The following is an 18,450-nucleotide window of genomic DNA, read 5'->3' as shown; positions in this document are numbered from 1 at the left end:
CGTTGTGGTGGCTTCTTGTTGTGGAGCACGGCCTCTAGGCACGTGGGCTTCAGTAGTTGTGGCTCATGGGCTCAGCAGTTGTGGCTCACAGGCTCTAGAGCGCAGGCTCAGTAGTTGTGGCGCACAGGCTTAGTTGCTCCGTGGCATGTGGTATCTTCCCAGACCATGGCTCGAACCCGTGTTTCCTGCATTGGCAGGCAGATTCTTAACCACTGTGCCACCAGGGAAGTCCAAGAATATTTATTTTAAAACAATCATCTCTCTATTTTGTCTATTTTCTCCCTCTCGTTGCTTCAACTTTGTTCCTGTTGTTTGGTTCTCCTAGGCATAATTTTGCCACTTGGAAGATATTTTTCTTAAGTTTCCGAGTATGATGTTGGCAGCGGTGGTGGTGTGCGTGGGTGAGAGGTGGGAAGGTGGTAGGGGGGTGGTTCCTAAGGAATATGCTATGAATTTCTGAAATAGGGTCTTGGATAGCTTTTCATCTCCCAAACTGCATTCAAAAACCTTAAGTCTGGTGGATAACTCTGTGAAAATAATTAATTGGGCAAGTCTCAATATCTTCTTCAAAGAGAGATTAATTTATGTGCCTCCTACTACTTCTTTATGTGTCACCTGTTTAACTGTTGATAGGAGAGCCCAGAACCACTGGTGGTATTAATCCCTGAGAGCAACAGGGGGACGAGTTGGGGGGTTGATGACAAGGATGATACCATCAAGTCAGTTTCAGATGATAAGTGATTTTCTCTAACCTGTGCTCACATTTGATTGGATACTTACAAGTTAGTTTGGGGCACTGGGTAAATCTGTTAGATTAGGATTAGGTTAATATTGATAGTTGGATGGTATAGGAAGAATTCTTATTTTATATTTTTGTATTAAACTCCCTTGAATTTTAATCTCTGTATTTTTGTCTGTCCTCGTTTAGGATTATAACTGAGTGATTTATTTTTCTTGTAAATGCTTTGATTAAAAGTAAGGAGGGATTGGTACAGATTAAAGATAGCTACGCTGCTGCTTTTGTTATTTCTGTTGACCTGTCTGAAATTTGGCCAATCTTCATAGCTTTGAATCCAGTTCATCACAGAAGCTGGGAATCGCCACAAATGATCTGATGCATGATAGGATTGGGTTTTAATTTCACTTTAGTTGATTGATTGATTAATTCTTGGAGCCTTGTTATTGTTTCAGCACACTCTAATAGCTGGATGGTGGTACTGGATCCTGTGAAGCCTGGTGGACCTTATGAAGTGATGGCACAGCAGACTCTTGGGAGGAAGAACTTCACCCTGAGAATTCACGATGTCTTATTTGGAGATGTCTGGCTTTGCAGTGGGCAAAGTAACATGCAAATGACTGTTTCACAGGTAATTTGCAGAGTCTCAGTGTTAATAATGTTGATACAAGAAGAGAAAGGAGGAAGAGGAAAGGGGCAAGGAGGAGAAGGAGGTAGAAGCCTTCTTTTTCTACCGTGTGCCAAGATCTGTTCTAAGTGCTTTCTTTGCATGTGTTAATTAATTTGATTAACAACTTTATGCGATAAGTACTTATATGATATTCCCATCTCACAGATGAGGAAACTGGCCCATCTGAGGTTAAGTTCCCTGCCTAAGGTCAGAGTGTAATTGTGGAGCCAGGATATGAATGCGACCCCAGAGCCTGCTTTCTTAGTCACGGCTAGTGTGTCAGTGTGTGGGGCACTATTTTCTCACCTTTCTGGGCTAAAGGCAGAAGCGAGAGAGTATCTGATGGTAATGGAGATTTCATATCAAATTGAAGGCAAAGTAGATTACTCTTCTTTTTGATTGGTTTAGAAGATGAGCTTCTGGAGAGAGCCTAGGGAATCAAAACAATTAGATTTTGTTTGAATGCTGGGCAGCTAACATACTCTGTCTTTTGTTGTTATGGAGATTTAAAAATTGAGAGTGAATGTTGGCTTTGCCTCTTACTAGTTGTATGGCTTGGAGCAAATCACTTGGTGTTTATGAAACTTTGTAAAACATGCTTTTAAAAAATTGTGGTTTAAATGAATATAACATAATGTGTATCGTTTTTGGTAAGTGTACAATTCAGTGGCATTAAATATATTCACAGTGCTGTGTGTACCCATCACCACTATCTATCCTCAAAACTTTTTCATCATCCCCAATGTATACTCTGTACCCATTAAGCAATAAATCCCCCCTTCCCCTTCCTCCTGCCTCCTGGTAACCTCTGTTCTGCTTTCTCTCTATGAATTTGCCTCTCCTAGGTACTTCATATAAGTGGAACCATACAATACTTGTTCTTCTGTGTCTGACTTATCTTGCTAAGGATCATGCTTTCAAGGTCCATCCATGTAGCAGATATCAAACTTTTATCCCTTTTTATGGTTGAATTGTATTCCATTGTATATGCCACATTTCGCTTATCCATTCATTTATTGATGAACACCTGGGTTGTTTCCACCTTTTGGCTATTGTGAGTAATGCCGCTATGAACATTGATGTACAGATATCTGTTCCAGTTCCTGCTTTCAATTCTTTTGGATATATGCCTATGAGTGGAATTGCTGGGTTAGTTCTATATTTAACTTTTGAGGAACCACCAAACCATTTCCACAGTGGCTGTACCATTTTACATTCCTACCAGCAATATACAAAGGTTCTAATTTCACTGCATTCTAACACTTTACTTTCCGTTTTCTTGATTATAGCCACACTAGTAGGTGTGCAGTGGTATCTTAATGTGGTTTTGATTTGCATTCTCTAATGACTAGTGATGTTGAGTATTATCTCATGTATTTATTGGCCATTTGTATGTCTTATTTGGAAAATTGTTTACTTAGGCCATTTGCCCATTTTTGAATTGGGTTGCTTGTTGTTAAATTGTAGGACTTATTTGTATCTTCTAGGTATTAATCACTTGTCAGATACACGATCTGTAAATATTTTGTCTCATTCTTAGTTTGTCATTTCACTTTTTTGAGAGTGTCCTTTGATACATAAAAGTTTTTAATTTTTATGAAGTTCAGTTTATCTATTTTTTCTTTTGTTGTCTATGCTTTTAGTATCATCTTCTTGAAATTGTTGCCAAGTCCAATGACATGAAGATTTTCCCAATGTTTCTTCTAAGATTTTTTTGGTTTTATCTCTTAAGTTTAGGTCTTTGATCTGTTTTAATCACTTTTTTGTGTATAGTGTAAGGTGAGGGTCTAACTTCATTCTTTTGCAAGTGGATATCCAGTTCTCCCAGCATCAATTGTTGAAAACACTGTCCTTCGTCTATTGAATGGTCTTGGCACTTTTTTCAAAAATCCATTGGCCATATATATGAGGGTTTATTTCTTGGGTTTCTAGTCTATTCCATTGGTCTATATGTCTCTTCTTATGGCAGTACCGTACTGTTTTAATTACTGTAGCTTTGTAGTAAGTTTCAAAGTTGAGACATGTGAGTGTTCCAACTTTATTCTTCTTTTTCAAGATTGTTTTGGCTATTCAAGATCCCTTGTAATTCCATATAAATGTGAGGATATGATTTTCCAGTTCTGCAAAAAAGGTTGTTGGAATTTTGATAGGTATTGTGTTGAATTTGTAGATTGCTTTGGGTAGTACTGACATTTTAACAATGTTAAGTCTTCCTATCCATGAACATAGAACGTTTTTCCATTAATTTATATCTTCCTTATTTTTTTTCAGTAATATTTTATAGTTTTTCAGTGTACAAGTCTTTTACCTACTTGGGTAGATTTATTCTGAAGTATTTTTCTTTTACATACTATTATAAATAGAACTTCTTTCTTAATTTCCCTTGAGGATTGTTCATTGCTCATTTATAGAAATGAATGATTTTTGCATTTTGATGTTGTACCCTGAAACTTTGCTGAATTTGTTTATTAGCTCTAGTAGCTTTCTTCTAGGTTCTTTGGGATTTTCTATGTATAGGAGCATATTATCTGCAGTTAGAAATAGTTTTACCTTTTTATTTTTGCAATTTGGATGCCTTTTATTTTTTTATCTTATCTAACAGCTCTGGCTAGAACTTCCAGTACAATGTTGAATAGTAATGGTGAAAACAGACATCCTTGTCTTGTTCTTGGTCTTAGGGAGAAAGCTTTTAGTCTTTCTGTGATGTGACCTGTGGGTTTTTCATAAATGCCTTTTATCATATTGAGAAAATTTCCCTCTATTCCTACTTGTCTTAGAGCTTTTTTCATGAAAGTTTGTTGTATTTTGTTAAATGTCTGAGGCTTAGTTTTAATGACTATACTGCAACTATATCTGACCTAACTAACAGGGCCATTATGAAGATAAAACTATTTTGTTTGTCTCTAAAAGGCCCTTATAAATTGAAAAGTGATGTCTAAATATAAGATGTCATTATTTAAAAAAACTTTTTATTGTAAAAACATCAAACACACACAAAAGTTAAGAGACTTATAAAGACCTATATATCCATCACCTAGATTGACAGTTGTGAGTATTTTGCCATATTTGATTTATCTGTTTGTTGTTGTCATTGTTGAACCATCCCAAGGTAAGCCGCGCGCAGACACCTTGATACTTCAGTTAGGGGTCATGTGTCAAATTGATATATATATTCATATATCAAATTAATATATATATATATATATATATATATATTTTTTACACAGAAATAAGAGCTGTTGATGACTCTTTTTTTTTTTTTTTTTTTTGTGGTACGCGGGCCTCTCACTGCTGTGGCCTCTCCCCTTGCGGAGCACAGGCTCCGGACACGCAGGCTCAGCGGCCATGGCTCACGGGCCCAGCCGCTCCGCGGCATGTGGGATCTTCCCAGACCGGGGCACGAACCCGCGTCCCCTGCATCGGCAGGTGGACTCTCAACCACTGCGCCACCAGGGAAGCCCTGATGACTCTTTTTGCTTAACTTTTTCATAGCCTAGGATTTCTTTTGTTAGTGTCAGGTTTTTTCTCTGTTTCAGTCATGGCCTTTGAAGATTAATTTTTCTTAAATTTTGAGAACTAGCATATTTTCTCCCTTATTGTAGCTATAGAGAGACTTCACTGGGCTCTTGTTTACCCTGATAGAATGTCGGGAGGAAGAGCACTACATGAGTTCCCAGATAGGGGATGGGGCATATACAGTACCCAGAGAATCAAATGGGACAGAACAAGGGAATGCCAACCTGCCAGTACATTGTCAGTGATGAAACTCATCTTGAGGTGTTCCTGTCCCCATTGCTATTAGAGGATAGGGCCCCTCTGACACACGATGAGTGAGGTCTCTTAAGTAAAGCTGGATAAAAAGGACATTGAAAGAGTTATCAAGGGAGAAGGTTTCTTAGTTGTTAATTGGTATCCTAGCAAGACAACGGTGGTAGAACAAAAGCTTTGGTGCTAAATGTCTTTAGCACTGAGATTTCTTTTTAAAAACAACTCCACTTTCTAATTGAACACAAACACAGTCTAGAATAAAGAGAGTGGATTTCTAGGTACCGTGTGATGGGGTTATTGCTTTTGGGCCTCAGAATTGTCATTGCTTTGTTTGTTTAGTGGAAGCTATCTGATTTAAAAATAAAAGTAAGTGAGACCATTGCTGTTTCATTTACATTAGGATCAGGGCTGGACAGTAGCAAGTTCATAGACACATTTAAAGATTATCAGCTTAAAATATTGCTGAAAGATGAGTAAATATTTTTTACTCAGTATCAGACATCCAGAGAAGTTAGTGTGAGTTAAATTCTTCGGCACATTTGAAATTGGGATTAGTTTTCTTTGCTTGTCTGTATTTTTTGATTTTTCTATAATGAGCATGAAATAACTCTAAGTTTTAAGAGCCAGTTAAAAAGTCAAGAAATTGATACTCGCCTAACTGACATCTTAAATGTCTATCAAAGGCTCAGCTTACAGCAAAGAGGCACATTATATAAATAAGAATCTTAGGGATAAATGATTTAATTGGCATTATTCATCAGAACTAATACACTTACATACTTTGATGGGTACTTTCATTTGTTTCCTTTAATAGGTTAAGATCTTGAAAAGATTATCATCTTCCCTAGCTCTTTCTCTGAAACTCTGTTCCTCCTCAAGTTGATTTTTATTTCCTTGCCCTTTTTCCATTATCTACTTCTCCATCTTTGAGAAATATTTAAATTTGAGATTTAAAAATCTCTACAGCTGGACCCTGATCTCAATTAATCTTTTTAAAAAAATTTATAAAATTGAGTCCTTGCACATCCTTATGATTTCTTATTTTGCTTCTATAGCTTCTACCCCTTATGGTTTCTTCCTTTTTTTTAACCAATTAATAAATAATGCTCCTAAAAAGATTCTACTCTGGACATAGCTACTTCCTTTCATTATTAGTTTTCTAATTTAAAAATCTAAATTCTTGCATTTATGTCTTCCTAACCAATATTTTACTTAGTCTTGCTTCCTGCCCTACTTAAGTATACGGAAACCTTTTGAATTTAAATGTTTATTAAACTGGACTTTAACTGGGCTCCCTTTTAACATAAGTGAATAGAAGCAAAATTGAAGTTTTATCTCTTGATAGAAAGCATGGTTTTATATAGAAGTGGGATTGCTGTTAACTCATTAAGGAAAACAGTATTTTCCTTAATGCTTTAATTACAGTTCTCTGTTTGCACAGAAAGGCACGGACCAGATCTATTTGTATCTGTACAGTCAGGTTTTCAGCCGCAGTCTGTGCCAGGGGATCTCATCCCATTTTCTGTCAAGCTTAATCAGATTTTGATTGTTAAGACAGAACACATTCTTTCTGCCTGGAATTTACTCTTAAGCATATTCTGTATTAAACTAGGGCTACAAGCTCTGAGATACAGGGAAATAGAAAAAAGATTCCATCTGAAGAAGACAAGTGTTAATTTTTTTTATTTGTTTGTTTTAAATCACGCACTTAGTCTGCAAGACTGAATTTTAGGTGCTGACAGTACCAAAAGCCAAGTTTTCTAGTCTCTAAACACTCGGTAGAACTTTGTTTTTTGATCAAAAGGATGCTTCACATGACTCCTCCTTGATTCCACTTGCTCCTTTCCCCCTGAAGACTCCCAACACACACGCGCGTATACACACATAGAGTCTCTGTCTTTCTCCTTCTCTCCCTCCGTGTGACTTTTCTGAGGAGATAAGATTTCCACTATAACCAACCACTCTTCACAGTCAAATGAGGGAAATGGCAGATTGTATGCCCATCTTGTTGTTAGGGTAAAGTGGAATTTTAAAATCAAGTGTTATTTATAACACTGAGTGAGATGTTTATAAATGGAGGAAAGTCTAAATGTTCATCTGTCACCTCCTAAGTCAGGGTATGTCTTAAGACTTGGATATTTCTAGTTAGCTCAGAAGAAGATGGCCAACATTAGATAGAAAGCCCATTTTTCAATATCTCAGCAATCCCCACATTCCTGCTTTACAAATAGGGGAATTAAAATCCAGAAGGGAAGGGCTGGTGCCACGTTACAATACCAGATTCATAGGAGCTGTGATGACTGGCTTATTTGTAGTTATTTTCTCAACTAAATCTGCTATATTGTACTGTGGTAGAAGGTAAAGTAACATACAGGATCCAAATTCTTTTAAGTAAAGTTTCCCTGTGTCCTTCAGTGCGTGCACTTGTGTGCACACACACACACACATTCACACACATGCCTTGCTCCCCTGTGCAGACCTCGTGCCAAGATTCTCTGAGGAAATAGATTCTTGACGTTTCTTCATTAATTCAAGAATGTAGTATAAAGGTTACAAAATGAACACCAGTGAGCAGCTGCTTTGATGGTGAACTGCGGGTCCCCAGAGAGGTGGTAGGGCTCTCCCAGTCGCTGCAGCCTTAATGACTTCAAATACCTTGGTATTCATTTACATCCTCATTTCAATACTTGGTAGAAAAATAATTACACTGAGGTGTTTGATGAGATGAAATTTGATCTCAGCAGATGGAGTAAGGCTTCCCCTCTCATCAGCAGGGAAACCAAGTGTCATTTAAATGAAAATCTTCCTGAAATCTCTTTATTCCTAAGTTTGCTGCCAATATCCCCAAGGAAATCCTTCCATCAAAAAGGCTCGGTGATATTGGGACAGGGTACCAATTTCAGAAGTAATTGTCATCAGATGCTGCAAGAATTTCCCCCCACCCCCATTTTTGCTAACACTTTCTGTGGCTTTCAAGCTTTGGCTTGAAATAATACACAAATGTGAGTTTGAAAATGGAAGTTTTCCAGCCAATGCTTTGGATCCAGTTCTTTGTGCTGGTAACAATAGAGGAGGATGCCGACCCCCCCCCCCCCCGCCCTGCTCCCCCCAATTCTGTTGGCCTTGCAGTACTCTACAGTGTTAGCAACGGGTCGAAAAGAAAAGACGTATGTTCCCTGCGCTGCCCCCCGAAACTAGCGTCTCATTGCGAGGAGGCACTGGAGTTCCCAGTCGGTGCAGAAGCTGGTGTGGGTGGAGAGAAGCAGTTTCATCCCCTGTTTCCATGGAAGCAACATACGATCCTTACTGCTTGGTGCAGAACTGAATTTCAAGGGAGGCGACTTTTTACAGGTACTTGCTGCTGAAAAATAACTTCCCTGCCAAAATATACTGTGAGTGCATTAGTCTCTTCTTAGTCTTTAATGTTTATTTTACATGAAACTTGCCAGGGAAGATCCTGAACAAGCAGGTCTGGATTTCCTATGGAATTTTCCTGAGACCATGTGTGGAAGACCAGTAACCCTGACAGCCTAGAGCTGCCATTACCCAGGGAGCATTTCAGGCTGCGGCTCCCACTGGGACCAAAAGAGCCATTTCTTTTGCATCTGGCCATCTTACTGGCCACAGCAGGCTCAGCGGCAAGTCAAAAGGCGATTCAAGGGGCCGCGCATTTCAATGAAGTGCTCTGTGGAGGCACTCTGGCTGCTCCTACACTGCAGCGGCCAGGCCAGCTGTATTCTCTGTGGCGGGTGGGAGGGAAAGCCAGCCAGCTGCACACTCTGTGGCCAGCAGCCAATGGAAAGCGGCCCAGCCTCCTGTGCCTCTGGCTGTGGCAGTCCTGGCTCAGCTGGAGCTCTTGTTCCCCGAGGCCAGTGATAACTGGCCTTCTGGAGGCTCCTGTTAGGCCTTTGTTTTGGGAAGACCAGACTGTCCAGGAGGATGGAGAGAAGACCAGGAAAAACAAACACTAATTAAAAAGCAAAACAATATATTTATGACACATTCTTTTTAAAATAAAGAGAAACATAACTACTGAAAAATCAGGATTGAAGGAGATAGCACTTACATGTAAGCCCAGAGAGGAATGATGCTTCATAGGACCAACAATGAAACCAGTCGGTGTAGCACACATTCGTGTCCAGAGGAACCCTAAGCCAGTCCTGTCACACTCTTGGCAACTGGTGAGGTTTCATAAAGTGCTTTGGGAAAAAGTGCTGTGTCTTTGGACGGACCCTTTTCTTTGTCTGGTTTCTTGGGACTGTTGTCAGCAATCACTCTGAACACCACCTTTCACACTGCCAGGCCTCCCGTGCTATTCTTGGGTGATTTTCCAGGACTGAGATGAGAAGATAAGCATCTTGAGGCTGATTTCAGGATGTTTCAGGAGTTCAAAAACCGTTGCTCAGGTGTGTTTCTTTTGAATATACATCTCTCGTGGGCTATGGATTACGTAAACTTACCTCCCCACGGCCTTTCTGGCTCCATTAAAAAAAAAAACTCAGTGCCATGGCTTTATGTTAACAGATACGTTTTCTGAATAGAAGTATTTCCGTTTCAAGATATGGGTCTTCTTTAGCCTAAACCCATCCACAGCTCCTCTCATCTAACACAGACTTGTCCTTGAGATCTCAGATTTCATTGTGTTCCCACCTTCTTTGGGGACATGATTTATCGTGGTCTCTGTGGATCAAGGCGATCCGGACCAGCCCATCATTGGTTTTGATTATTCATTTGGTATCCTAAAGGCTCAGAAGGAGCTCGGAGGGTTGGCAGTGTTTACCAGGAGGCAGTAGCATCATTGACCATCCACTAGGTTGGTGTAAGAAATGACGTTCCTGCTTCTTTTCCAGATATTTAATGCCACAAGCGAGCTATCGAACACAGCTGCCTATCAGTCTGTCCACATCCTCTCCGTGTCTCTCACCCAGGCTCAGCAGGAGCTGGAGGACCTTGCCAAGGTTGATTTGCAATGGTCCAAGCCCACCTTGGGTAAGTGATTGCTGGAACGTGTGCCATCTCTTCTGTGAGGGGCTGGTGCCCTGCTTGCAATCTGTGATCCTGAATTTGGTTCTGATCTATTTCATCCTTTTATTCATTCTTACTGACCCCTCCCCCATTCCTGACGGTACCTGTTTCATACATTTCTTCCCAAGACTCCACAGTGAATCTTGCCCCCTTGCTCTGAGGAGATGGCTCTTCCTCCAACTTCGTCGGTCCCATTGAGGCCACTCAGCACGAGCTCCACCAGCATCTCTTCAGCGTCTGACGCTCTCTTCTCTTTCTTCCTTTGTTTCTGTGTCTGAACACAGCTGACTCTTTCCTTTCAGGCCTGCCTCTGATGCGGGCTCTGACCTTCTCCAGGGCCTTCTCTTATCCCTCAGGCTCTGTCCTTTTACCCCACTGTCCAGTCTGCACGAAATCTTTAGTTCAGGCTGCTCTGCGTCAGGCTCTGATCTAGACCCGGAGGGTGCAGCTGTGATTGGGGCAGACACAGTCCCCGCCCTCAGAGCTCTGCTTTTCTTTTATTCTAACAAAACCAAGGGAAACAAAGCATAACGCACACCCTTCTCCTGGTACCTCACCTCTCTCCTTTGCTCTGTTAAACCTTTTTAGAACACCTTTTCATTCTTTTCATTGCCTTCCAACGTGTTCACTCTTTAACCCTTTATAATCTGGCTTCTGCATCCAGGTCAACAACCGGTTCCCCCAAGGTTACTGCTGTTCTTCTGCAATGCACTCTGGACACCCCGTAGCATCGGCACTGCTGACTGCTGTTTTTAGAAGCTGCGCCTTCTCTGAGCTTGCTTGGTACTTCCTTTCCTTCGTTCTCCCTCTCTGTCCTCTCCCTGCCTGTTTCTTTGCTTTCTTCAGTCCCTTCCTCCAGACGTGGTCCCTTGTGCTCTTTCTGGTCCGTTTTCTCTTTCACCTGTACGTGCTTTACCTTGGTAACCTCAATTGCTCCTACATTTTCAAGTATTAATTCATCCAGCCAATATTTGGATGCCCACTATGAGCTAGGTGCTATTCTAAGTGCTGGGGGTATAGCAGAGAATAAAGCAGGCAGGCACGCCTGGTCTCCTGGATGGAGCTCACACTCTAGTGAGGGAATACAGAAAATGAATAATAAAATTTGTAAATTATATACAAAGTATTGATACTATTCCGTATCACACTGTCAGAACTTTCCCTTTAAGAACTCAGAAACTGAATAGATTTGGGTAAATTTTTTAGTGAATCCTTTGGTCCGTGAACTCTTAATGCATGTCATCCAAAACTCAGGAATCGATTAGATTTGGATAAGGTATTGTACCTTGCTGTCGGCTCCATTTCACTCTCTGAACTCAGAGACTCAAATTTTTGAGCATCAAGGGATAGGTTAGATGGTCGTGCTTGCTGAGACAGAAATAAGTACATAAAATACATCAGGGAAGGGGGGCAGTACTGCTGGGGCTGGGATGGGGTAGTGGTTTCCCACTTAGAGTGGCCACGGAGGTCCCAGCTGAGAAAGGCAGCATTTCCGTAATAACCTGACAGAGGTGAGGCCACACAGGTGTGTGGGGAAGAGCCTAGCAGGTCAAGCCCCTCTCACATTTCCAGTCTCTGCAGCCTCTTCTACTGCCTTCATATCTCTGACTGCAGCTGGGAAGGGTCTCTGATTTTAAAGACTCCTGTAATTAGCTTGGCCCTATCTGGATAATTCAGGACAATCGCCCCCTCTCTAGTCCTTACTCTTGAAAACACCTGCGATGTCCCTTTAGCCACATAAGGTTCATTCACAGGTTCCAGGCATTGGACTCCGGAGACCTCTGGGGGCTGTGCTGCCCACCACACATTCTCATTCTCACGCATTTTCGAGTGGCTTTCCATTTCCTTTACTCCAAGATGTGCCTCTAGCCTCCCCTCCAGTTTTATCTTATACCATTCTCCTTTTGTAATCTATGCTCTAGGCAAATACTTTAAAAACTGTCCAGTTTTACGTGCCTTTGTACATACTGTTTCTTCTGCCTAGAATGCTAGCTCTACTTCCTGGACTCCTGTCTTTCAAGGCCGCCCGACCTCCCTCCCCTTCCCACTTAATTACCTCTTCCCTCTACCTGCCCATCAGTGAGTCACCTTTATTCCAGCTGCCCACAGCTACCCAGCACCAGCCAACAAACATTCACTGACTCTGCACTGGGTGCCAGACATGGAGAATATAGAAGTCCTAATGGTTTAGTGGGGTGAGGGAAACACCGGGCACAGAGTATGCCCGGAGCACAGGGAAGGAGGTCCGCCCTCACCTGGCATTTAATGATCTGCCTTTCATTTCTTATTCTTTCTCTTGCTGTTAAAACCCCTTAACACTTGTTTATACCTCTTAAAGCACTAAACCATATTTTGCCATCTGTTTTACTCAGCTGAATATTTGTCTTATTCTGTAGAATATAAGACCTCTGAGGAGAGGTTCCATGTCTCTCCATGTCCCTTTAATTACAGTACCCCTATCATCTAGAAGCGCCTGGCACCTGGTGGGCGCTCAATCCATTTTAACTGATTTGAAACTGATTTCAATTCCTACTATTACGCTATCCGCATTTTGAGAGCCGAACTGTATTGAGTTTCGATCTTTCACGTGCCAGGCCAGTGGTTTACACATAGTGGTTCTTTAACAGCTGTTGGATTGGATTGATCCCATCAGCTGCGTGTGTTCACGTTGCCCTCTTCACCAGCCTTCTTCTAACATGGAAATTGCCTCTTCTGGTCTGTGTTGGTTACAGGGCTGTATGGACGAATGAGCTAGATGATGCTGAACATTTATTTATTTTTAAAAGATTTATTTATTTGTTGGGTCTTAGTTGTGGCATGCGGGATCTTTCATTGTGGCATGCAGGCTTCTCTCTAGTTGTGGCGTGTGGGTTTTCTCTCTCTAGTTGTGGCGCGCGGGCTCCAGGGCACGTGGGCTCCATAGTTTGCGGCACACAGCCTCTCTAGTTGAGGTACACGAGCTCAGTAGTTGTGGCACGTGGGCTTAGTTGCCCCACTGCATGTGGGATCTTACTTCCCTGACCAGGGATCAAACCTCCGTCCCCTGCATTGGAAGGAGGATTCTTTACCACTGGACCACCGGGGAAGTCCCGATGCTGAACATACACTGGTTTTGGTTTCTGTTACTTTCCCTTTTGGCCAAACTCCCCATCACTTGTTTGTTCTTGTTTTCATTACCATAGCTATAAAATTGGGTATAAAACTACCCAGAAAAAATATACCTTTCTTCTCGACATTGCCCCATGCTTGCTTGTTCCCTTCCACAGAGCTAAGTGGGGATGGATGCTGGGAAAGAGGAACACGTAGGTGAGGGTGGAATGGGGGCCAGCAGCCTTTCTGCCCCTCACCTATTGCAGAGGAGTATTAATCTTCCTAGATTCCCCCCCCACATGGTGGGGAAGCAGGGGGATGCCTGCTTGCCTGGCCAGAGAGCCTTTGGCTTTCTGCTAGTGAGACAGCTGCCTCTCGATCTTATCCTACTCTTGGAAAGTCTCAGAAAGAAATGCAAGGCCTGACCCACACCCATTCTTCTCACCTAGACTCACCTAGGAGCTGCAGTCCCTATCCATCTACTTTTTCCGTGACTGTTTAACTGTTTCTCCGAACAGAAAACTTGGGCCATGGCAATTTCACGTACATGTCAGCAGTGTGCTGGCTCTTTGGGCGTTACCTGCATGACACTCTGCGGTATCCCGTGGGGCTGATCTCCTCCTCGTGGGCCGGGACGCCCATTGAAGCCTGGTCATCTGAAAGGTCACTGAAAGCCTGTGGGGTCCCAAGGCAAGGGTAAGAAAGCGTCCTCTGGTCTGGGAGAAAGCCAGCCAGGAAATTTTGTAAGAGAGAAAGATCGTGGTCTCCTTTGGGGAGTCAAGAATGTGTTTAATGTACGAATATGTATTAAATGTATGTAACTTATTCAGGTATTATTTTCACTGTCATCAGCACCACAATCATCTGAGAATACGTCAGGAAGTAATTATGACCCTTTTCCTTAATAATAGTGATAGCTAATACTTAATAGAAGCTTTCTAAATGCTGGATACTGTTGTAAGCACTTTATATATATTAATTCACTTAATACAACACTGTCTTGAAGTGGATACTATTAACATATGATGGAAAAAGGTACTAAGTCTGAGAGAGGTTTAGTGACTTGCTTGTGGACACGACTAGTAAATGATAAAGTCTGGTGTCAATGTCTGTGCTCTTAACCACTGTGCTGTGTTGCCTGTGAGAATAAACACAGTCTAACAGTTTGGAAGAACAAGTACCCATGTAATCAGAGAAGTGTATTAGAAGACTGATGGTGAAAGCACGCTCAGGAAGGGCTGGATCAGGAAGAATATTTGGGGGTGGGGGAAGGGAGAGAAAAGGCTGGTTAATAACATCTTGACACTAATGTTAAAACAGAGATGAATAATATGTGAACTGCTTTCACAGACCTTGTCCCATCAGTTCTGGGAAGAGCATGGACTTGAGCTCTTGGTATGTCTTGGGTAAAGGTCTGCCTGTTGTGGAGTGAAGTTATCCAGTTTTGGAACAGAAAGACTTGCCTTCGGTAGAGTTGGAGGAATCTGAAGCCAGGCTTCCCAGGTCTCTGGGGACATGGCAGGGACAATAGCAAGGGGAAGTGGCCATTCTCATATGCAGCTGTTGCAAGTGTAAATTCATACAAGTATTGCACAGAGACAATTTAGGGACATGTTCAAAGTCTTAAGAAAATGTACGCTTTTGACCTGGCAATCTCATTTCTGGGAATTTATCTTAAGGAAATAATTAAGACTATATGCAGTGATTTAGCTCTAAGGAAGATAATCATGGCATTGCTTATAAAAGCAAAGAGCTTAACGCAATCTCAGTGTCCACCCACTGAGTACTAGTTAAATAAACTTATTGCCTGTGCAATAGACTCATTAAAACGCTCCTCCTCCCTGGTCTTAATCACTAGATGGAAACCGGGGTGGCCCCGTCTGAACTCACAGAAAGCTGACTGATGACAGTGATTCTGGGAAGAACCTGGAGTGAAATTTGGAGACTGTCCTCATGTTTTCATGGAAACAGAGTGGTTGAATTGAACTCTGTGTTGCTTTCATCAGGAGCTTGCCCCGAGTGAAGCTGGATAGATGCCCAGCTCAGGGATCGTCATGTGATCAGTCATTGGCTCTCTCTTGACACTTGTGTGTCTTACTGATTTCAGGTTCATGCCGTCTGATCTTGAAACTGGTCCCAGTGAATACTCTGTTCTCTGGAATGCCATGATCCATCCGCTCCGTAATATGACTCTGAAAGGGGTGATATGGTACCAGGGTGAGTGTTCAGTTTGCTGGTTTTCCATTGTATCAGTTAGCTGTTGCTGCACAAGAAACCACCCCAGAACGTAGTGGCTTCCGACAGTAATAATGTTAGCGAGCTCACTATTCTCTGGGTTAGCAGGGTAGTTTTTCTGTCTGGGCTGCTTTGGCTGATTTCTGCCGGGAGCTCTTACGTGCCTTTGGCCACCTGGCAGGTTGTCTGGTGGCTGGATGACCTAGCCTGGCCTCTCCCTCATGCCTGTTGACTGGGGCTGTCTGTCTGCCGGGGCCTCCTGGTTCTCACGTGGCCTCTCATCCTTCAGCAAAGCTAGTTCAGACTTAATTTATCATTTACATGGCAGTGTCAGGGTTCCAAGTGTATCAGGAGAGAACAAACCACAGAGCTGAATTGCTTTTCAAGCCTCTGCTTGCATCGTGTTTGCTGATGCCCCATTGGCCAGAACAAGCACAAGGCCAGTCCAGGGAGACCGCAGGAAGGCCCGCTACCTAAGGGCATGCATGGAGGTTGGGGAGCAGTGTGTGGCTGCCTTTGCATCTACCCCAAACTCTTCTCACAATTTGGACTGTTTCTAGGGGAGTCCAATGTAAACTTTAACAGGGACCTGTACAATTGTACGTTCCCTGCACTCATTGAAGACTGGCGCCAAACCTTCCACGATGGCTCCCAGGGGCAGACAGAGCGCTTCTTCCCATTTGGATTTGTCCAGGTACGTGCTGAGAGGAAGAGGGTTCATGGGCGTTGGTGTGGGGAGGTGCTGTTGAGATCTCTTCCCTGGAATCCATCTTCCTTTTTTTGCCTTCCTAGCTTGCCTGCTGGTCAAGAACTGAATGTAACTTAATTCATCTCAGTTTACTGATGGGACAATTACATCTTTAAAAAAGTTAATAAGTAACCAATATTTCTTCTTATTAAAAAGCATTACATGTTCATTAAAGAAATATTAAAGAGAAAGGCAAAAAAAAAAAAAAAGAAGCTAAAAACACTTATAATTCCACAATCCAGAAATAAGCAGACCTTTTCTGCTCATATATTTTTGAAATAGGATCCATACCGTAATACTGTATCATATCTCGCTTTTTCTCTTAAGGCCATATTGTGAACATTTTTCATGCCAATAAATTTTAATCTTCAGCACAATTTATAACAATTGGAGGGTGTTCAGAAGTGTGGTTGTATTGTAATTTAACTAGTCTTCCATAGATAGGCTCTTAGGTTGCTTTAAACGTTTTGCCTTTATAAGCAGTGGCATGTTTATTTTCCTTGTAGCTAAATCCTTGCACACATGCTTAATTATTTCCATAAGATAAATTCGCAGAAATGAAATTACTAGGTTAAATTGCACACTTTTTAAGGCTTTGAACATGTCCTTAAATTTTTCTGTGGAAATGTATCCATTTGTATATTTATACTCTTAGCAACCATGTGTGACAGTGTCCACCTCCCCACACCTTCCCGAACTTGCTGTTATCCCTCCCACCTCTGAGAATGAACCGCGCTCTTTCACTCACTCCCAGCCCACTGCGCATGCTCTCTGCCTGGAATAATCTTTTTTTCCCACACATTCCTAACTTTTATCATCCGTTAGCCTGGATATCAGTTAGGAAGCCTTCTGCGACTACCCAGAGTCTGTCCCCATATGGGTGACTGCTTAGTACCCTTCACTTCCCCTTTTTACTTGTATGTACTTTGTGCACATGACCACATTTTCCTGGATCACATTTATAGCCCCAGTACGACCTAATTGGTCGGCACTCATTAAATATGTCCCGACACACAAATGAAAAAGTATATCAAGAGAAACCATACTTTCAGTTAGTGGTACCTCGTCAGAAAGATTCTGCTCTCAGCCTTGTCTAAAAGGAATAAACATATTTAACCAAGTTCATAATTGCCTTGCCTCACCTGTTCACGTGACCCCTCCGAGACCTAGACGTCTTAGCAGGGTAGTAGTTCTGACTTGTCTAGGACATAGGAATTAAACAAGTAAGGTGTTATAAAAACGAGGCCCAGGTTCATGCCCCGGTCCGGGAAGATCCCACATGCCGCGGAGCGGCTGGGCCCGTGAGCCATGGCCGCTGAGCCTGTGCGTCCAGAGCCTGTGCTCCACAACGGGAGAGGCCACAACAGTGAGAGGCCCGTGTGCTGCAAAACAAAAACCAAACAACAAAAACAAAAACAAACAAACAAAAAAACGAGGCCCACCTCACAGCATAAACACAAAATAGGCTTTAATGTTTGAGTTGGACGCACCTACTTCCAGGCGTCTGCCTCTGAGTGTCCCCCAGATGCTCTCCTCTCACCATCCTCCTGTTCCTCTACCTCATCCCATTTCATGTACCTTTTTTTGGATAAAGATTTTTATAGACCTTCTTTCCACTTATAATTACTTTACAATCATTTTCTTTCTTCTTTCTAACATTTGTTTTGACTTTGAATGAGAATATTCTGCTCATTATTTTCAAAATAGCAACTCCTGTCACCAGTTCTGTATTACTGTTGGTGGAAACTATTTTTTTGTCTCTCAGCCTGTGCACATGGTGATTTGAATGTGACTTCAACCGATTCAAGCCAAAAATATGTTTAAATGCTTATTACATGCCACGAACTGTGTGAGGTACTAGAAATATACCATGAAGCAGAGAGACCTGGTCCTTGCACTTGTGCATGTGGTTTAGTGGAAGTCCCTTAGCCTTGGGTGTCAACTTTATCATCATCAACAACAGTATGTTGGTTGGTTGTTTGTGGAAAACTGGGAATATAAATATAAATATAAATGTTTAACTTCAAAGGGAAATGGTAAATTCGGCAACATAATGGCTCAGAGCATGGTCTGGGGATTCGAATCCCAGCTCTGGCTTCTTTAGCTATGTGATTTCGAACAAGATATTGAACCTTTTTGTTATTTTAAGTATTAAATGAGTTAGTCCATGTAAAGCCT

The 18,450-nt window shown here is 42.0% G+C and overlaps 1 protein-coding gene across 7 annotated transcripts in view; it reads left to right on the top strand.

Moving 5' to 3' along the window:
• SIAE (sialic acid acetylesterase) overlaps window positions 1-18,450 on the top strand; it is a 36,938-nt gene that overhangs the window by 10,764 nt on the left and 7,724 nt on the right. For all 7 annotated transcript variants that reach the window (XM_004280701.4, XM_049713936.1, XM_049713937.1 and 4 more), the window contains 5 exons: window positions 1,192-1,367; window positions 10,025-10,163; window positions 13,808-13,985; window positions 15,397-15,506; window positions 16,085-16,218. In XM_004280701.4, the coding sequence (XP_004280749.1) occupies window positions 1,192-1,367; window positions 10,025-10,163; window positions 13,808-13,985; window positions 15,397-15,506; window positions 16,085-16,218 (737 nt within the window). The remainder of the gene's footprint in view (window positions 1-1,191; window positions 1,368-10,024; window positions 10,164-13,807; window positions 13,986-15,396; window positions 15,507-16,084; window positions 16,219-18,450) is intronic.

Source organism: Orcinus orca, chromosome 8 (assembly GCF_937001465.1).
Source record: "Orcinus orca chromosome 8, mOrcOrc1.1, whole genome shotgun sequence".
NCBI lineage: Eukaryota > Metazoa > Chordata > Mammalia > Artiodactyla > Delphinidae > Orcinus > Orcinus orca.
This window is presented reverse-complemented; position numbering and strand designations above follow the sequence as displayed.